The sequence below is a fragment of the Lygodium microphyllum genome, chromosome 9 (genome assembly GCF_053477565.2).
Source record: "Lygodium microphyllum isolate KBCC chromosome 9, Lygodium_microphyllum_v1.1.10, whole genome shotgun sequence".
Lineage (NCBI taxonomy): Eukaryota > Viridiplantae > Streptophyta > Polypodiopsida > Schizaeales > Lygodiaceae > Lygodium > Lygodium microphyllum.
Genome location: NC_141143.1, coordinates 92,117,450 through 92,140,024, shown reverse-complemented (window position 1 = coordinate 92,140,024; position 22,575 = coordinate 92,117,450). Strand labels below are relative to the sequence as shown.

Below are 22,575 nucleotides of genomic sequence, written 5' to 3'. Positions count from 1 at the left end.
TATATGAAAGTGCAATAAGGCTGTAACAACATTGTTGACAGCACCTACATTGTGTGTGCTCTTCACTCCTGCGTCTTCTGCATCCCTTTCAAATAGTATCAGAGCCACTCCTTCGTAAGCTCTCCTTGGCATCTACACGAGGTATGAGAGCTTGCTTCTCACTCAGTTCTCAGCCATTCTTTGACATGAACAGTAGGGTTCCATGAAGAGGCAGCCATAGCTTCCATCATTGAAGCTTGTTCTCTTCACCTCTTACTTGGACTTGTCCTAGGCTTCTGTAGGCCTATTGTAGGCCTTCATTGGGCTCTTGCTTATCCCCTACCCACCCTGATTTGGCCCCTCAAGTACAGTAGTATGCTCACGTTTTACTTGCACATGTTTGCAAAAATGGCTCAAAAATCACTCTTTTTATCATATCTCGGGCATTCGCAACCCGATTCACGCAAGATAAGAGCCTAAATTGGAGTTTTGGCATGCTCTGGATGCGATGGTGATGTCGGATTTGCCAAATTCTAATGATAGAATATTTTGCAACAGATTTCAGGTCTGAGACAGCATGCATTTGTATGCATATGGCTTATGTGATGCTTCTACTGATGTCTATTGATACCGGATCACTTATGGATGTTATGTCTCTTATGTGAGACGCATTTGGAGCTGATTTAGCTCAGCCATTGACTATTTTGAACAGTCCCAGATCTGTTCAAAATAGGCCAGTCACCTGTTACTTCAATTTTATGCTTACAGGTCTTGGCATTTGATGCCTGATTATGCCTGATTGGTACCTATAAATATGGGAACGTATGCCTATGGTTTGCCTATGGATTTGAGCTTGAATTGAGCACTGATTTGCTCAGTTTATAGAGGTTATATGCTATTGGAAACTTCAGGGCTGAAGCTATTTAATGATTTGCCAGGTTACCCCTATTGCGTACGGGGTGCTCCCAGCTACTTGGGTTGATGTATTCACGCATTTGGATGATGCCACATGGTTCTCCTATGCTCTGAAATTGTTTGGAGCTGAGATTAGAGCTCCATTTTAGGGTTTGACTATCACTTCTTTGCAGCTGGCATTTCATCTATGACATGGTTTATGCCTAGGCTACCCAGTACAAGTTATGATGTCTTGGTGAATGTTTTATGCTTTAGCTGTGGATGGCAGTTGTTTGAGCTCGTCTCGACATTCATTTGAGTATTCCCTTGAGCAGTTGGACATTGACTCGGCTTTTTCCATTACGACCTTGGATGCTATATGGGATTTGAAGCACTGATTATGGATCTTGGCTATTACTTGGATGCACTTACAGGTATTGAGCAGTGAACTGCTCCCTTGTTTTGGCAGTTGTCTATTGAGCTGTGATTGCTCGTTTGCATTTGATATGCGGGATACTTACTGATCAATGGACTTGGATAGTGCTTGGGATTTACACTTATGGCCGTCGTGCTTCTCTGTTGTATAGCGTCTATGCTATTTGGGCTGCTATTGTCCGTATATGTCAAGGAGCAGTTGATCTTTATGGCCACCCATATATGTACATGGTCTGCTGCTATGTATTTTACAGAGCCACTTACCTGGATAATTTTACACAAATCTTTGGGCTTTCATTGAAGCTTGATTCTTTCAGGTTTATTTGCCACCTATCGTTCTTGGCTGAACATGTATGTCAGTACACGGTATGAGACACTGCAAAGTTATGTATACTCTGCTTTTATGGCTGTGAGCTACAGTGGTTGGATATATCATACTTTTGTATGCTAGGCTTGTCCGTGTGGGAGCTTTTGCCTCCGCGGTCGATGCCTTTGTGTTCTCCCCTTCTGGTTTGGATGAGTCCCCTTTACAATATGCTATGATGACTTCCAACTCTTCTAGTCATGCAAACAGACCTCTTGATGAGCTTGTTCTCTCTGATGAGAGCTCCCCTGCTTCTTTGAGCTCCTTGGATATATTGGACAACCCTACTCATGTTATTACAAAATAGTTGTCCTCTTCTTCAGGTTTTACAGGTTCTATTTGCTTTCATTGTGGAAAGACAGGGCATGCGAAGCGTAAATGCTTCAAGTGGATTAGAGAGCAGAAAAGATTGCGCCGCACTAGACATGAGAGCAAAGTCAGTGATACAGTAGGTGAGACCACCCATGATTATGCAACTAAGCCTAGACTCCTGGCATCGTGTTACCTTGCAAATTACTTGCTCAGTGATATGGCCTATACCTTTGATTGGCTTTTAGACAGTATGGCATCTTGTCATGTTACTCCACATAGAGCTTGGTTCTCTTCTTAGAGGGAGGTTGACGGATGTATTTCTTTGGTCCTTAACCAGGATTGTCATGTTATTGGTATAGGGGATATACACTTGGCTTTGCCAAATGGGTCTCCTATTATGCTCTATGATGTCTTGCATATACCTACGCATAGTGAGAGCCTGATCTCTGTCAGTCAGTTGCATGGTGCAAGATATTATGTCTCTCTTGGGGATACTTCATGGAAAATCCATCGTGGTTGCTTGGTATTGGCCAGAGGTGCTAGATATGATAGTGATTATGTAGTGCATGTCTCTCATGTGGGAGATTCTATGGTTGCAGTTATGCAGATACCACATGCATTGTTATGGCATTGTCTCCTAGGCCATGTATGACACACTGAAATGGATGCTTTATGTGATATGGGCTTATTGCCTACTCTTCCCCATGCTACTTGCCCTCATTGTACTCATGGTCCGTGTAGAGCCTCTTTGGCTTATGGTGATCGTGTGAGGCATGCTCCTCTAGATCTAGTCCATGTTGCAGTATATGGACCTATGCCTTCACAGTCACTTGGTGGAGCGTCGTATTTTGTGACCTTCATGGATCATGCTACCCACTGTATTTGGGCTTACCCTTTGGTATAGATTGAGGATGTTGTTACAATGCTTGACAGGTTTATGGATTATGTTCGTAGTAGGCCTAGATGCTTGCATATAGATTATGAGAATCATGCTATCTCTCCCAGCTTCGGATCTCTTGTCAGCAGTATGGCATTGATTTCTTATGCCCCCGGTATTATGGCATTGCTCATGGCATGTGCCTGACCTTACAGGATTATGGCATTGCTCATGGCATGTGCCTGACCTTACAGGCGAAGATTGATGCTATGCTTACCACAGCTGGATTGTCTTATGGCTTTTGGGCTGAGGCCCTTATGACGGCAGTCTACTTGGTTAACACGACGCCGTGCTTGACTTTGGACGGTATTACACCGCATGAGGCATGGAGTGGTATGAGACCCTCCTATGATCACTTGAGGATATTTGGCTGTAAGGCCACTATCAGTATGCCACATGAGCCTATGTCACACAGATGTCTTCTCCTTGGTTATGGATATGGTAACTTTACGACTTACAGGTTTTGGGATTTGAATGCCTAGCAGGTTCTACGCAGTCATCATGTTGTCTTTTATGAGATGCAGATACCTCTTAGGCCTCTTGATGCGCATTCAGTGTGTCTTTATGGCTGATTCTACAGCCGTATGTCAGTCTTCTGCTTCGTTGAGGCCGCATATTATCTTGAGACCCCGTCTGACTTGTGCCCGGGATGTTGGCCCTCTTTCAGTGATTGACTCTGGAGAGTTTGGATACTCTCCGTTGTCTTGCATGCGCCACGCTGATGCTATGCGCTACTCTGATAATGATGATGTACAGCCTTGCACCCATGAGTTGTGCTAGATTGCTCCGTTGTATGGAGCTGTGGGATCACTTGCCTCCTGGATGTCTTGAACTCGGAGATTGCCGATACTTATTGCACAGCTCACTTTCCGATTGGGCATTGGGTGAGATGTCATGATTCCTCACCCTATCTCTTTTCTTTTGTTTTGTTTTTTCACTCCCTGGCCCATTAGCCTTCTAGTGGGAGGTTGTTGGGGTAAAAGGCCCTTGGGCCTGCCCGTGTACAGTGACCATCCATATTCTTTATTCATATATATATAAAAGTGCAATAAGGCTGTCATAACATTGTTGATAGCACCTACATTGTGTGTGCTCTTCTCTTTTGTGTCGTCTACATCCCTTTCACCATTTGCCCCCTACATCACATTGGGTAAGAAGCATGTGTTGCTTTTTTAAATAAAAAGCACTTTCATGTGCATATACTTAACAAATGCACTACGAGTGCTTATGTGCACACAATATATTCCCAAAGAAAGCCAAACACAAAAAGATAAGGCAAAAGCAAAAAAATCAAACACAAGTGGCTTTTGATTTCTCACCTACAATAAACTTTAAGAGTGTGATCTTCATTACCACATACACACCCACAAACCAAGGCTATCATGGCTTGTCAAGAAGAGTACCAAGAAGAGAGCCAATGAGTAGCCCAAAGATCTACGAATTTAGCAATTCTGCATAGTATCAAATCTAAAGACCATTACAATTTGGGTGTATAGGCAAGAGGCATTTGCCAAAATCTAAACCCATTGTGCTCAAAAAGTTTGTATTGTAAGAATTTGTGTTTGAGAAGTTTCTTGACTTGAGGGGCAATTTTGAGACATGTACTTCTCTTGAACATCCATGAAATTCTCACATAGATGAAATCCCTAGAGACCATTTATATTAAGGAAGAAACAAATGAGTTGCCTAGCAATATAATGTTGCTTAGCACCACTACTAATCAAGGCTAAACTTTAAACTAGACATCTAGTGCACATCAATTGTTGGGAAGCACATCTAAAATTATTTATTGCATGTAGATTGGCATGTTGGATAATTTAGAACTATGAGTGTGCTTGAGAGAAGGCTTGCTCCAAACAACCCTAGTCTACACAAGTTATGACAAGTGTGGACATGATGATACTTAACACAAAGAAGTGCTAAGCTAGCATTGACCCGTAGGCTAGGTAGTGCGGCTCGAAAGTCTAGGAGACTAGCATGTCTCTTGAGTCTTTGCCCTACTCATTAAGTGAATTACTTAGCTAGATGAAAAATTCTCAATTATCATGGGTCACACCTTTCAAGTATAGAGACTTGCATTCACAAGACAAGCCTCATAACCTTGGTTGAAAGCCTAGAAGGATCTATCAACACCTCCAGAGTGTCGCATCACTTGAGGGCCATAACTTTATTGTAAGGTCAGTGTTAAATTTAGTTCTTAATCCCAATAGCACCATTGCACCCTCATGTCTCAATGAGTGTCAAGAAAGCCTAGACCTTCTTGAGCTTGGATTAGCTGGCAAGGGAACGCGTGCACAAAAAAAAAAACCAAGTAAAATTGAAATAGCAAAAAACCACTACCCATAAGGAACTTTCCAAAAAGGGGATGAAAAAGAAAACGAGAAAATTTCTAAAGACATCTAAGTTATTGATTGAGGGAAAACACATAGAGAGTTAATCTGCATATCCACCCAATAGGAACTACTAAGACAACAAATCCTTGGCACTTTATGTGCTACAAACTCACAAGTTTTTGAGCCAAATGCATTATGTCACACTAAAAGAGACCAATAGGAACCCTCATTTATTTACCAAATCTTGTCAGCCTCATTGAGGCATTGGTTAGCCATGAACCACTAGAGACCATGTTGAGCTCTAGCTCAAACCACAATAGCCTAGAACTTGAGGCAACCAAGTTCCCATTGGATATCTAGAAACTTATTTCACACTATGACCAACATACTAAAATGGAACATGTTGGAAGGCCAATAGAGGAAAACATCATTGATTTGGAATCTAAGAGAAGGATAGGAAAAGATCTTATAAGGCAAGTGGCCCTATTCACTATAGCCCAAAAGATAGATACGTGTACGAAAGAGAGCGAGCTAAACTAGGTCCACCAGCACATATTGGATTTGGCAAGTGAAACCACAACTCAACATTGTGCAAGGGAGGCTGAGGCATCCAAAGCCAACCTTACCCCTTCCGATCTGTTCAAGTGATTACTAGATAGGACCATGGTAGAGAGGAACAATGCTACCTTGGCAACCTCACTTCTAACCAGACTCAGGGTAACACCTAGGGCAAGAAGCCTAGAATGAAATATTGATCATCATAAAGCAAGTTACCAAATATAGGGTAGGCAATGACCCATATAGCTTTGTTGAACAATTCGAGCAAGTTTGCTAGGCAAACACTCTTATGGACATTGACAAAAGGGCTCAAGCCTTTGGACTTTCTATGGGAGAGAAAGGTTGAACATGGTTCACAACACTGAGAATAATGACTTCAATTTGCTTAAGAACTTCTCACAATTAATTTTTGAAAGTAGGATATGTAGATAACTTGATTGTCAAACTCATGAATGTGAGCCAAAAAGACAAGGAAGAGATTCAAGACTATGTTAGACATGTACATAGTCTCTACAAAAGAATCCTTTCAACTGAAAGACCCATGCCTATGGGAGTGTCTATCTCTTTATTAAGGACACTAGAAATGAGGAGTTGCACAAAGCCTTGGTTGGTAATTCAAATGTGCAAAGAGACATATTAGCTTGCATGTTTGAGGAAGCCATAAGAGTTAATGCCTTATCAGAAGAGGTGTATTAAGCATCTATTGACAGCCCCTTACATCCCACCCTAGAATGGTGTTGCAAAGGTCATGAATTAGACTATTCATAAAAGAGTTTGTATTATGATTAGTTAAATAGGCTTATCACAACAATTTTGGGGTTGAAGCAATTGCAATTGCAATTCCAATTCCTTTGATTAATAGATCCCTATGCATGCTCTTGGTGGTAGAATTATAGAGGAGGTATAGTTTGATAAATCTCCCTTGTATGCACCCTTGTGAGTCTTCAAATAATGTGAGGCTTTTTGCAATATTCATAAAGATAAATGCAATAAGTTAGGTTTGAAATCCATCAAATGCATCTTTCTTGGATATGGTGATGCATGTGAGATGGGCTATTGCCTTTGGAATCCATAGGCTCAAATGGTTATCCACAACCATAATGTTATATTCGATGAGAAAAATATGCATATGAGACTAGAGTAGGTAGTCGAGGTATGCAAGGAGATCTTTCAAGAGGAACCTCCTATTACATTACAACCAGCCCTAATTTGACAGCTTGCAACAATAGCTAGTAATGTAATGGTCCAAGATTTGCATGTTGTGTAGGATCATGATGCTAGACAGACAGACCCCACAACCAACTTTGAGATGCTCTACTAAAGCCTCGCCTTCCCCTTATTGTTTTGAGTCCTCTATGCATTATGTCATGGTGGCAGGTTCTAGTGAGCCCCTCAGTTATGAGGAGGCTATGTACAGAGGTGATAGTCACTCTTGGGAGAAAGCCATATAGTCTGAGTTTAACTCATTGTAGAAAAATCATTCATAGAATTTGGTTTCCTTGCCAAATGATAAACATGCATTTCCATGCAAGTGGATGTATAAGTTGATGAGCATCAATCATCCTCCTAAGCCAACATACAAGGCATGTTTGGTTACTAAGGGTTTAAAATAAGAAAGAGAGTTGACTTTTATGAGATATTCTCTCTTATGGTCAAAACGACTACCCTTTGCTTAGTATTGTCTTTGGTTACATAGATAGATCTAAACTTGTACCAGATGGATGTTAACATGACTTTTTTACATGGGGACCGGCATGAGGATATCTATATATGGTAGTCTAAAGGCTTTGAGTAAAAGGATAGGGAACACGTAATGTGCAAGTTAAGGAAGAGTCTTTATGGACTTAAGTAGGTACTTATGGAATGTTATAATGCCTTTGATATTTTTATGTATTCACAGTTTATTCTCGCAGTGATATTGATCCGTTTCCTTACAAGAAGATGACCTTATTGTGGTAGCATTATCATTTTGGTACTATATGTTAATGACATGCTATTTGCTAGGGGTGCTCATGATGAGTCAGATGCTTTGAAGACTCAACTCAAGAAGAGATTTGCAATCATAAGTTTGATGCATTTATGCATTCACAAGGTTATTCCCATAATGATATGGATTCATGTCTTTATAAGAAGAAGACCCTATGATAGTAGTCTTATCATTTTGTATTATATGTTGATGACATGCTAATTGTTGGAAATGCTCATGATGAGTTGGATGCTTTGAAGACTCCACTCAATAAGAGTTTTGAGATGAAGGACATCGGGCATGCCTCTCACATACTTGGTGTGCATATTATACACAACCGCTCTAAGGGGCTCCTCTACTTATCATAGAAGGAGTATATTCATAAAGTCCTTAAGTGGTTCCATATGTAAGATGGTAAGCCTATTGGCTGCCCATTACCTTCTTATGTGAAGGTCAATCATGCAGATTGTCTCCAATCACATAATGAGAATTTTAAGATGGCCAAGATCACATATGCATCTGCAATGGACACCTTCATGTATACCATGATAGTTACTAGACTTGACATAGCATTTACAATGGAAGTTGTGGCTCATCATATGCCGACACCTAGCATGCAACATTGGAATGTCATTAATGGTATCATTAAATCCGTTAAGGGAATTGTAGATATATGCCTTTTCTATGGTGGCTAGGATACTAGATTCATGGTCTACATAGACTCAAATCATGCAAGATATGTAGATAGTAGGAAGTCCATCTCTTGCTATGTCTTCATCTTTGTTAGAAGTGTTGTTTCCTACATGTCCAAGGTACAAAAATGCATGGCCTCGTCTACTATCAAGGCTAAGTACATTATAGTCACTAAGGCTTGTAAGAAGGCATTATGGTTAGGCCATGTGGCTACAAACCTTCGTATGACATATGTAGCAACCCACCCCTTAGGAGAAGTAATATGTAATTATACTCGTGGATTAAAATTCCAATCTTGATGCATACGATCATTTGTAACAACCAAGAATGCATCTCCAAGTAAAGAGATATATCACATCACCATCACCACTACATATAATATTGAACTCTTCAATCTTTATCTTATATTATTCCCTTATTTTACTATATTTATCACTCTCTTGCTTCCTTTTTTATTTATTTTTGCTTTTTCACTTTAAATAATGCTTCTTGATGTGACCCTTTTTGTTGTTGCAATAAAAATATTCCATTACTTTTTTTGTGCAAGACCTACTCGTTGAGTTCCCCATCTCCAAGATTTTCCCCTTGCATTTAACCTCCTCATTATAAGTATAGTGGAGCTCTTAGAACTTGCATTATTTTTCCTATTCATCTCTTTTGTAAGCAAGCTGCTTTTCACATTAGTACTAATCAATCCATTAGCAAGCACCAAGTTACTTATTATAGTTCTAAAAGTATCCTAGTTTATTGCAGTTCTAAAAGTATCCAAACTTCTAAGCAAAGTGACAAGCAAAAACATTGCCTTCATTGAGTCCAAAAAAGTAAGCTTTTGTGCTCAGAGCAGACCAAAAATAGTATTCAACTCATTTAGATGATTGGATATAGAATTCCCTTTCTCCATCCAAGGGTTAATGAGTTTCTTTAGCTAATAAAGTTGTGATATAGCATTTGCTTCTCAAAGCAAAACAATAGAGCATGTAATCTCATTCATCATGTATAACATACATTTATAACCATGTCTTTAGGCATTGTTTCTTTGCAATTGATAGGCATAACTTTCTTATTTTGTAAATATATTCTTTCCGCTACAAGAAATTGATTTGATTTAATTTCTCAATGTTAAACAATGAGTTTTCCAAACAAAAAGAATATGTAATCATTGCAATATGTGCCAAACAACAAGTAACCAAGATAGTATCAAGTGCCAGACCAAGAGGACCAACAAACAACAAAAACGAGTGCTTGTCACAATTGTCAACAATTGGCAAAAGCAATATCAAAACAAACCAAGCACTCTTCAATACATACTAAAATTTTTATGGATTTGCCTCTTAAGTTATTGGCTATTTAGCTCAACCAAAACTATCTCCAAAATGTGAAAATGGTTTTGTCTTATTTGACTTTAATCCAAAGTTCAACAAAGAGGATAAGTTTCATAAAATGAATATTCTATAGCTTCCACAACATTAAAAATGTAAGGAAGATGGTGTAACAACTCGACCTCTAGCTCCCCTCCTCAAGCATGCCTCTTTATTATTTTAGCAAAGCAAGCCCCTTGTTTTCAATAAAGAGACCCCTTAGTTTTCAAAAAACAGGTTGTCCTTATGCTTAACCAGTCCTCATGCTTGCATTCATCAACTACATGAGTCAAATTCTTTGTTGAGTAATCTAGAAACCAACTAAACTACCTTGAATCCAAGCACTATGGTTGATCAAATACTCCAAAGTCGAGCCATGTAAGCCCCAAATTGAGCTTCAATGGCTCCCTTAATCAGAGTACCTATTTGACTTAAACGAAGAATTTAACGATAGAATATGTACCTCTTTTAAATCCAAATAGCAAGCACAAATATTGCAATGAAGCTTAAATATTTAACCTTAGGATAAACCTTGACTCCTCACATGCCCCACTCTAAACACAAATGCCCATGGATACAACTCTAATACCAGTTGAGTGTGAAGTGATAGAGGGATGTGGAGTCAATGAGAGAGAGAGAGAGAGAGAAGAAGAAGAAGAAGAAGAAAACAAGAAGTTTTTGTGGTTACAAAGATTATACTTAATTTTTTATTATCTTCCCATATATATGATTGTATAGTGTGCATGGTACCCTTTGGCCATTGGTCCTTATCCTAACACTTGCATCCATATCGGAGCCTTCACTAGCTCGACCATCGAACTTGATAGAGTATTTATTATTTCAACTGATTCATCGAATTTAAAAATGGCCACCTCTCACATAGCCTATACATCCTCCAAACTCATCAATCTATCCATTCTTCTTCCAAACGACATGAAAGAATGAATGAACAAACCAAAAAGGGTGTAGTGAACTCACTGCCTTACCTCCTCCTCAATGCCGTGAAGCAAAGACTTGATGGTGGCTTCACAATTTGTGTGGTGGTACTCGATCTGCAACCTCTACTCCATAGCTACTGATCTGATTCGTAAGTACCCAATCTAGAGAGGAAATGCAAAGAAGAAAGAAGACACCCAATCCCTCCTCCAATTTGCTTCTTACCCAAGAAGGGAAAGAAAAAAAAAAGCACGTATTGAAAGGAACTTCATCTCTCAAGTCTCATACTCTCACTCTCCCTCACTCTCAAGATGGAGCACATGAAGATACACTAGAAGCAAGAAGAAGAAGAAACATGGTCTCAAGTTTGCATACCACAAGAATGAGTTTATCCATTCACTTTTCAATTTTTATACATGAGGTTTTGAGTTTAAGCTTCCACTTAAGTTGGACGCTTGTCTCTTCTATTTGGCTCTTGGCTGGCCTTTCCTAGTTTAACCATACATATTAGATTTTATGGATTGTCATGAAAGTAAATGAAAGTTAGTGCCCCCGCTCTTGTCAAGCTACAAGCCTTTCTACCTGGCAAAAAATATTACAACTTGCACGGGTACTACGCTCAACTTTCCAAATAATGTTACAATTAATTGTATAATTGTGGCCTTTGATAAAAAATTATACCATCTTTACTTTTTTTGGCTGTGTGTATTTCCTATATTGTTGCTAGAGATGTGAGAGATTGGAAGAATATGTGCAAGTGACTTAGGGAGATATGTCCAAACCAAGGTTCCCTAGGTGTGTCCTACCCTTGATGGACCCTAACTTTACGTGGGGGACTAGGAAGTGGAGCAAGGGGGTTAACAACAAAGTCGGCCAACCAAGGTCACCATGTATATCTAGCTTAAGGACCCCTAGATTTGATGCCATATTTGTGTATGCATATTTTTCATTCCGACTCTTCTTTATTTTTCTTTTTTTTTAATTTCTTTTGAAATATAATGTAGTACGGAAGGAATTTCCAACCTCAATAAGAAGAATACAATACAATGGCAAGCTCAAGATATTTGAGGAAGCTCTTAAGAAGGGATGGCCTAGTCAAGATGCAAGAAGTAATGATGGTGGGTTTTATGGGACTCATGAAGAAGTATCACTAAAATTATGGTTTCATTGATAAAGGAGCTCTCAGCATTGATAAGAGCATGTCTTCTTATTGGTATCGTGCCTAGTCTATTGGTAGAGAGAGTAACTAGCAAAACACCTATGGAGACACACTTGTAGTGGAGCATGATCTTGCATATGTGATTTTTAAAGTCTCTCCCAATAACATGTTTGGACTAGGCCTTCATTGCTCACTGTTGCTTTTGGTCATTCTTCCAATGGATGGTAGTCCTTGGTGGCTTCAAAGATCTGATCTACCTACGTAATCATCTAAATATACTGCATTCACTTGATAAATATATGAGAGTACATGTAGTTGATGTGCTTCAAAATCCATTCATAAGACTCTACTTGAAAAAATACCACTTACTTGACTGTAGTTGTGTTGATCTTGATTGTGGTTATCTCTGCTTGACAGTTATTGCTTGCAGTGTGTGCATTTTTTCTTTATTATTTATATTTATATTTTTTTAAATTATCATCAATAAACAAAAATCTGATTGATTTATACATAATCAATTTATGTACATGTTTACAACTATGAATCCATGTCACTCTAGGATGTTAGAAGCCAATTGTAGAACTCAATATATACTCTAGTACAATACAAGTATCAAGGAGTCATGGAAACTTTACTAAGAAGGATAAGTATTGTGCAACATCGAGTAGTATTGTTCCTTGTCCTATTCTACTAGCAATATGAGGTTCCTCTTTCGTTAGAATTTTATCAAGTATGCGATAATCTAAGAAGGATAAGTATTGGGCAACATCGAGTAGTATTGTTCCTTGTCCTAGTCTACTAGCGACATGAGGTTCCTCTTTCGTTAGAATTTTATCAAGTAGGCAACAATCTAGGATGGGTCTGGTGAAGGCCATACCACGAACAATAGCTAGTATATGAAAGAAATGGGGACTACATAGGTGGGGTCTCTTTGAGACCGCCATATAGCTTGTGGCTCCTCTAAGATAGCCATTAGCTGGTCTTCGAGTTCAGCCATTGTATCTCGATTAATAAACCACCATTTCTCAAATTGGATTCATCCCTCAACCAATTGTTTGAACTCCTCAACCACGAGCACATCATGTTGATAAAGCACTTCAATGAATGTAACTATTAAGCGGTGTTGTTCAACTTCCTCATTTAAGATGTGCTATAAAAGATTGTCTAGAAGACCATCATATTGTTTACTAAGATGATCTTGATTCTCCCAAGTTAGCAAACAACCTAGGTATTCCTCATGTTCTTTAAGCAATGTGCCCATGTCAACATGGACATAGATACGTGCAAACAACTTCAACCTAACATTCAATTCTATGAGACACATAATGGCATTCCTATTTTCGAAGCATGCTTGCTCTGCTAACATTTCTTCTTAAGGTTTTGATAATTACTTTGGGCTTTAGTTTGGCAACAAAAGGCTCGATGCAAGATTGAAGGAGTGCAGGATTGCTTGTGCTTTCAAGATTCTTTTGTTTATCTTAAGTCTCGATAGCCACCATGTCTTGTTCCTTATTGGATGTGATAGGTGTAGTCACAACTAATGGGTGTGACTATTATATTTCCATACTTCATTGGACATCATGTACTTTGCTATCTGTGGATTGAGTTTTATCTACAATAGTTGTTGGAAACCATGCTCGAAATGCTTGGAATTCTCAAAAACTTTCACAAGTTTAGTGCTTTCAAGAGAAGCGGGAATGGGAATATATATGGATTGTTCGTGTGTCAAGACTATTGGCTTCTTGCTAGGTTTTGAGGAATCCTTTTTTGTGGCTTCTATAGCTACTTGCTAATGTTGTTGTTTCTTTAGCCTCCTTTTCTTCCTCTTAGACAATGAAGGCACATACTTGGGGGATTTTGTGCCTTCCTAGTTTGACAATTGTATTATCAATTGACTCATTAGTAATCTCTTCTTTTGTCCCATCATGGGGTTTCCCTATGTCACGTTGGACAAAGTTGCTAGATTACAATGATTCAATTGCCTCTTATTTTGGAGAGTCCAGCATTTTTATTGTTTCATCTTCATCAAGCATATTAATTATGGGTGCTAGCAATTGTTCCTATTTAGTTGCTAACTCTAAAACTTTATCATGTTCAAGTATGGAAGGCTTGTCCTTAGGGATTGTATTTAACATCGCCTCCTTCGACTCTTTCTTTTCATGTTGTGTTTTATGTTTAGGTTTGTCTTTTTCTGTTGAGGAGGCACCCATGTGTGGTGTGACAAAGGTGGTCATGTAGGTGGCTTGGACAACCAAAACCAATGATTTCCCACATAGTGCCCTTGAGCGAATAGGAGGGGTTGTGGAACCCATCGTTGTATATTAGCCCTCCATCAATGCCTTTGCCAACAAGGTTTGGGTCTTTTTCGAGGTTTCCTATGATGTCTATACATCCATCTTATAACCTTAGCATTGCTCTTTAGATTATTCATTTGGAGAATAGTTTTGTTGGTAAGTTCTCCCTCTTCATTGTGTGCTCGAAATAACTCCTCGAGTGTTTCCTTACTTCTCTCACTTGCTAGTGTCTCTTTTCGGTCATGGATTTTCTCCTTGCCTTTGCCTTGTGGTTTGACAAGATGACCCTTGCTAAAAGTTGTGATTATCTTCATATTCAATAGTGTCAAATGTATATATTGCATTGCGGAATCAACCTCACATTTTTTGCTCACTTGAAAGCTCTACAAAGAAGTGATTCCTTTTCTACGTCCTCACGGTTTGGGAGCACATGGAATAAGGTGGGTAGGCTTTTTGTTTCAATAACTATGAGGATTTTGCACTTCCCTAGGAGAGAACATGGTTTCCCCCCCCCATAGGAATTGGGGATTGCATTTGGAAATATGGATTAATGTGTGGAGAAAAGAATTTGTAGCCATTCCTTCATCATTGTAGAAGAAACTATATAACACATTAACCTTGGGGAAAAACTTCAGGCCGATCTCGCACTCTCCTTGAAACTTTCCATCTGGCCGTTGGACCTCATACTTTGCAACAGGAAGGTGTCTTTCTGTGAATAGCTTCAACAAAGGGATACTGCGGCACTAAATTAACACAACGGGGCTGAGTGAACTCTTGCAGAGGCATACAACACCCGTGGATGAGCATTTACGCTAACAATCTCATGACTATAGACGTTTACCATCCATAAACACTGCCATAAACGGGATTTAACATGCAAAGAAATAGGAAGTGCACTGTGACTGAATCATCAAGACACTACAGCAATTACAAGCTTGAGCAGATTTCTGATAGACAAATACTTTAAAGATGAAATGTGCGCAAATATGCTGCACCTGACACTTCCAATGGCTTCATCAGCACCATGCCTCTCCTGATCGAAAATGGGAAGTCTAGCTCTTGAGGCCCATCCGGTATTTCCACGAGAAAACTCTGGTTCCAAGCAGGACTACTGACTCCATCTAAGGGACAAAATTCACACACATTGATCAAATCACCGATATATGCCCTGTATAAATACATGCAGACATCCATGTTCACATAGCTATGCGTAGGCAGACGTCAATCTATTGGCACATAGTAGATTATCTATGGACGAGTGTAAGACAACGTACCTGGCACAGTTCTAGATCTATGCTTTTGACCTCCGGTTGCAAGGACTGCGTAGGGGTCCGATTTACCTACAGAACAACCGGGAGGGCATTAGAATTCAAAAATGGCTACCACTTGACTTACCAGCGGGAAGAGAGAGCAAGAAGAGGGGAAGAAGCAGACCAAAAGCTTCGACGACCTTCAGGTCGTGGCCTTTGATCAGCTCGATCTCGACAGTGCCTTCTGAGGGAAAATGAGAGAGACTTACCAGCGGGAAGAGAGAGCAAGAAGAAGGGAAGAAGCAGACCAAAAGTTTCGACGTCCTTGAGGTCATGGCCTTTGATCAGCTCGACCTCCACAGAGCCTTCTGTGGGAAAATGAGAGATTATCTGAGAGAGACAGACAGACAGACAGACAGACAGAGAATGTGTTGTGTGTGTGCGACTTCGTGCTATATGTTTGTTTCATGGAGAGGAACATCTCAACTTGTAGGCTCGGATCCGAGCCTTAGCAGATATTCCGGGACCTGTCCCCTCGTGCGTGCCAAAGCTCGATTGGTCCACGTGGCCCACCAGCTCGAATGAGTTGTCTTGCCACGTCGTCCAACCTCGGGAGTGAAAAAGAATGTTTGTTTTATAGGTATCCCAATGTCCCACGTTTGCACGGAGCACTATTGGCCAATGGCTACTAGCGTGGGTAAAAATACTTCTCATGTGATCATCGCAAGGTGACACCTCTTTTAGGTCCTTCCACACACAAGCAAGAGTGCTAACAATCATCTTAGTTGATGCTTGGACAGTCACTGTGTCTTTGGATGTAGTATGGAGTACCCCATTAAAAGAGTAGGAGTGTTGCATCTAGTGAATGCCACTTGGCAACATCATGTTGACACAACCCGAACTAGTTTCATTGGTCCCCCCTCTCTCTTCGCACCTAGAGGACCTTAACTATGTGGACTTCCACATGGTTGCACTAGCACCATGTTAAAACAATCCTTCCATTTAAGTCAATTCACCTACATAAGGAGTGGCTCTTAGGAACTTATGAGGACCACCAGTGACAACTTGGGTAGAGTGGTGGTTACTTTAAACGAAATAAAGCCCTTCCTTTGGTTGTTTTGAGTGCAATACACATCATATCACTAGTCCTTTGTTTGAACTTAGAATCTACGATGCATTCTCAAAGCAACAAAATTACGATACAAAAAATGCTAAATTTATTCCTTTGAGAGCAGCTTTGCCAAGCCATGCATTCATACGGCAACACATGGTTAAGACCATTCATATGGATGTGTTTTGCAAGTGTCAACAATCGTTATCCATGTCACATCCCAAGTACTACTTAAAGAATAATTATACAACTACTAAAAATGTTTATATGCAATTCTTAATGTTATTCCCTTGATTGTATAAACTATCTCTTGAATATCTAGATTGTTATGAGTAGTTGTATTATTATTTTGGGTTTGTAAAGTCTAGTAAGTTTATATCTGTTATGTCATGAGTATCTAGATTCTCTCTTAATGTTTGCTAGGTTTTATATTATCCTTTTAATACTTGTCTCATTGATATTGTCTCTTGAGACTCCAACCTTTTGATCTATGAATTCGACCACGTAGCACAATATGCTTGAAAAGCTCTTCCATAAGAGAGAGCTATTTTAGGGAGCATCCTTTTAGACGTGAAGCACTCATTTACTTTAAAGAACAATTCATCAATATTAAACTTTGAAGTACATGCTATTGAAAGCATTTAGTACATTGTATTGTCTCATCTTCATTCTATTAAGGGCTTGCTATTTAAGCCCTATGATTAAAGACTTGAGGTTGAAACATTTTCCCATGTTGAGTGTGGCCACATGAAAATAAATCCAAACATAGTAGTGCATGTAGGTAGTGTCATGGCTAGAAAGCTAGGGGCAACAAATTAGTACTTGGCAACTAGCATATCAAAGAGTACAATTATATCAACCCATCATAGTGATCAACACTTGAGTGTGGGAAACAAAAAGAGTGTGTCATAGGCAATACTCAAGCATTAGCACCTTCAATTACAAACCATATTTAGTTTACTATCACCAAAATCTCAAAAATGATATTGCTTATCAAACACTAATATTCATGTCATGTGTATGCTTATCAAACACTAGTATTCATGTCATGTGTATGCACATGCATCAATTTAACCTTCATGGAAAGTAGGGTTACCAACTAGTGGCATTTGCACACAATACTACCAATTACCTAACCTAAATATTCTTTGATAGATTATGGTTATCCCAATTTTAATACTTGCTAAGCTAAGTGATGCTTTGAATCCTATTGGACCACAAGTTAGTCCACCAACCATTAGCATGATGATCAACATTTCAAGATCACTATCATCTTATATCAAGCACAATAATAGTAGCAATAAAAGTTGATGTGAGGAAACAATTCCACATGTCCCCTAATCAATTTCTTGCAAGATGAGATGAACTCAAAGTTTCTACTATGATATATTGACTCTTGAGTGATAAAAAACACTTGCAAGTATATGTGTGTGAGCACAAATCCTAGCTCAACAAGTAGTCATATAGTAACTTTTTGAAAATCTAGCATTGGGGTGACTACTTTGATGCAATAATTGCAACAACACACTAAAAGAGATAGTTATCTTGACATTTGTCATCTTTCTTAGCAACCAATGCAATACTATATGAAGGGTATTCATCTTACTACTAGTGAGATATATCTCATCAAAGTCTATCCCTTTCTCTTGCTTTGAATCTCTTGGCTACCAATCTTGCCTTATACTTAGGCAATGCATCAAATGGAGAGATTTTCATGTTGTAAATCCATTTGAATTGTAAAAAAAGAATTCCCGTAAGCAACCGAACCAACTTCCAAAAGTGAGCAAAGAGTCCATCTTTGATTGCATAACTTTCTTTCACTTATGACTGTCATCCCTGCTCATAGCATCAGCATGACATAAAGGCTCTCCACAATCTATAGCCATGATATAGTCAAGAGATAGAGTGTATCTATTTGGTGCTCTATGATGGCATTCCAATGCCATCTGCCAAGTGTAGCCATATAGCATGCCGAAACTTCCACTGCAAATGCTATGTCAGGACGAGTGGCTATCATGGCACACATCAAACTACCCGTTGCAAATGCAAAAGGGATCTTGGCCATCTCAGCCTTCTGTTGATCACATTTCAGGCACTCAACCTAATTAAGCTTTACATGAGAAGGTAAAGGGCAACCAATAGGATTAATATCCTACAGTAGATGAAACCGCTCAAGGACCTTCTTGATGTACTCCTTCTATGACAAGTAAAGGAGCTTCTTAAAGTGATCACATGTAATGTGCATCCCAAGAATTTGTGAGGCTTGTCCCATTCATCTCAAAGCTCTTCTTGAGATGACCTTTCAAGGTATCGAACTCATCATGAGCACTCTCGACAATCAGCATATCATCCACATAGAGTATCAAAATCATAAGGCTGTCATCATGAGCCTTCTTTGTGTGTAAACATGGATCCATATCACCGTGGGAATATCCCTGTGAATACACAAAATCATCAAGGTGGGCCATGCCAAGTTCTATAAAGCCCTTAGGTGCCTACTTCAGGCCATAAAGGCTCTTTCTCAATCAGTACACTAGGTGGTCCCTACCAAGTTCTGCAAAGCCCTTAGGTTGCTCCATGTAAATCTCACCGTACAAGCCCCCATGAAGAAAAACCATCTTGACATCCATTTAATAAAGATCCAAGTCAAGCTGAGCAACCAAAGCTAGTACCAAGCATAGAGTAGTCATCTTCATAATAGGATAAAATTTTTCATCAAAGTCCAACCCATCTGACCTTGTATGCCATCTTAGGGCATCTAGGGGTACTTTTCGACTTGTACACCCACTTGCATGGCAAATTGCACTTTCCACTAGGAAAAGGAACCAAATCCCACGTAAGATTTTTCTGGAGTGAGTCATACTCTGACTGCATGGTCCTCTCCCAAGAGTGACTATCACCTCTGTGCATGGCCGCATCATAAGTAAGAGGCTCACTAGCATCTATCACCATAATATAATCCATATAGGGCTCAAATCATACAAGCCATCATCTATCTCTAGTAGACTACCTCAAAATAGGCTATGGGGCCTATATATCATGTGGAGTATCAAGGACCTGGGCCACTAAAGCATCGATTATACTGTTGCAAGTTGTCGAGTCGGCTGTATAGTAATACGAGGCTCCTCTTGAAATATTACCCTATGTACCTCAAGGACATGTTCAATCTGCTTATGCATTTTCTCTTCATGGAATACAACATCATGGTTGTAGATAAACTTCCAAGTTTGCAAATACTATAGGCGATAGCTCACCTCACACCTACATCCCCATAACCAAGAAAGGTGCATCTTCTAGACTTAGGATCTAACTTATTACATTTGTCCTTGGGAACATGGCAGAAAGCCTCACAAGCAAAGATATGAAAATGAGCATATGAGGGAGGTTTTCTAGATCGTACCTCCTCTACAACAACCTAATAGTCAAGAGGAGTATATGGGGACTATTTAATCAAATGTATGATAGTAGTAATCACCTCAGCCCAAAATATTGTGGTAAGCCTACTTGGCTAAACATACTGTGAACTTGCTCTTGAATTATCCTATTCATGCACTCAGGCCCCATACCATTCTGGGGTGGGGTGTACGGGGTGATCAAGTGATGCTTAATATCTCTCTCATCAAAAAACTGCTCAAAGTCTTTCAAGACATACTCACCCCCATTATCTGACCTTAGACATTTCAATGGAAGATACTACAAACGGATAAGCGTTTTCATTCCTTTCAAAGACATGTGCCCAAGGTGACAATCCCAAAGAGATACATATGGAACTACATCCATTGCTAAAATATGGTCAACTGACCCACATATAAGCAAGAGGTAGAGAGTATTGGACTTAGCACTATATGTAATGACAAGATTTCCATAGGTAATCTTCCATGAGGAATCACCAAAGGAGATAATATAGCATGCATCTCCGTAGTGCCAACAGCAAACAAAGATAAGGTTCTTCATGAGAGCTGATACATGACATACATCATAAAGACTATCTCTAATGCCATGTCATTATCCAAATGGATATATCGAGTCAAACTGTGATAGGAGATGAACTATTCTCTATGAGGGGTCACATGAAAAAAAGCCTGTGAATCTATCAACCAACACTAAGTATAGCTTGAAAAGGCATCAGCTAGCTATAAAGTATCAAGAGAAGAAGCCACAAGTATGAAATCAATATCAAAATTAGTCTACATGGCATTAATCTCTTCAATCTTAATGTTGGACTTGCTTAGGACAATGTTATGATCATTGTTTTTATCATATACTTTACCCTTACCCTTTTCCTTGCACTTGTCCTTATGCATTTTATAGCATTGTGGCCAAATATACCCTACTTTCCCACAGTAATGACAAGTCAATGAGGAGTTAGGGCTATGAAACTTACTATGAGACCGTCCATGTGACTAAGAACGAGATTGTTGAGAGTCTCTTCCATAGTGTTCATTACTGCTCCTACCATTATTGCCTCCAACTATCAAAACATGAGAGGTATGGGGGGAAGCATCAACATTCTTTTTGTTAACCCCAATGAGAGACAAAAAAAGAGAAAATTTAGAGTGGGGAATAATGCGAAAAAAGGCAGCCTAGCAAATGAACAAGAGAGGAAAGGCCAAAAGTGTAAAAGGTCAAGTCAAAGGTAAAGGCGTATTTTAAAATGCAAAGGCATCACCAAAATTTTGTAAAAGAGTGCCAGGCTCCCTCCTATGCAAATTGTAAAATCTAGATGAATACCGATGAAGGAATAAGGCAATAATAAGGGAATAGGGAAAGATGACCTTAGCAAGATGCCCAATCATGTAAAAAAGGGGATGGATGCCCAAGGGATTTAGGGCTTGTATATAAACTCAAAAAGTGAATGAGAAGCTCATTCTTTTGTGTGTGGCTAAAGTGGCTTCTTCTTCTTCTCTTTCTTGGGTGTGCTTGTGTTTGAGAGAGGGAGTGTAAGAGTGTGAGGGAGTGAGTGTGTGAGGGTGAGGGACCGTGGAGGAGAGCTCTCCATCTTCTTCTCTCTTCTCCTCTTCTCATCTCTTCTCTTGTCTTGCGCGTGGCTATGGAGAATGGAGCTCGAAGGAGGAGGCTTGAGGTTGCTTGAGCTTGCAACTAGGATCGTGGAGCTACCGGAGTGCTCGAGGGAGGAGGCCACTCATTCAAGCATCAAGGTAAGCTCACTACAACTATGGGATCAGAGGTGCATCGGCTAGGTAAGAAATAGCCATTAGAGCTTGCTTAAAATGCTTGAACAATAAGTAGTCCGTAGGTCTTGGCGGTCCAATGTGAGCTCCCACTACATTTTGATTTCATCAATGGATTCAAGATTGAGCACTTGCACGCTTCAAATCAAGCATTGAAGTAGGGTTTTTATCCTTGAACTGCTGCTTGATGTAGGTAGGATATTTCGGAGTTCAATCTTCAATGCAAGTAAGTATTTTGGGTTTTGATGATTAGGCAAGTATGATAAATCATTTCAGTACTTGAGTTGTGCTTTTTGTTGCACTTAGAGTAAGATAGGATCGAGAGATCGAAGCGAATCACTTCAGGGTTGCTACTGTGAACAGGCCCAAAATAGGGGAAAAACGAGATTGAAATCCATTGACAAAGCATGAGCACTAACTGGGCATTGGAACAAAGGTTTAAGACCCAAGTAAGGGGGTTGAAGGCTCATTTAAGTTTCAACAATGAGAGAGAGAGAGAGAGAGAGAGAGAGAGAGAGAGAGAGAGAGAGAGAGAGAGAGAGAGAGAGAGAGAGAGAGAGAGAGAGAGAGAGAGAGAGAGAGAGAGAGAGAGAGAGAGAGAGAGAGAGAGAGAGAGAGAAAGCTTGAGAGAGAAGGGAGATACCCAGGGCTTGCGACGAATTGATCGACTTGTGTGGGAGTTTTTTGGCTATTCCAAGGATATACCAACCTAGCTCCTTGTCTATTCTTGCATTCTGGAAGTCTGTGTGGCTTGGCATGCCCAAAATCATTGCCATTGATTCGATTTTTGCCTTGATTGGAACC

At 39.6% G+C, this 22,575-nt stretch overlaps 1 protein-coding gene across 3 annotated transcripts in view; it reads right to left on the bottom strand.

Moving 5' to 3' along the window:
• The window catches only part of LOC148031295 (uncharacterized), a 58,025-nt gene extending 42,098 nt beyond the window's left edge, over positions 1-15,927 (bottom strand). For all 3 annotated transcript variants that reach the window (XM_087684816.1, XM_087684817.1, XM_087684818.1), the window contains exons 1-3: positions 15,653-15,927; positions 15,493-15,558; positions 15,214-15,339 (exon numbers count right to left, since the gene is read on the bottom strand). In XM_087684816.1, coding sequence (XP_087540942.1) covers positions 15,214-15,339; positions 15,493-15,558; positions 15,653-15,803 — 343 coding nt within the window. In that variant the 5' untranslated portion in view covers positions 15,804-15,927. The remainder of the gene's footprint in view (positions 1-15,213; positions 15,340-15,492; positions 15,559-15,652) is intronic.
• Between the last annotated feature and the right edge of the window lie 6,648 nt (positions 15,928-22,575).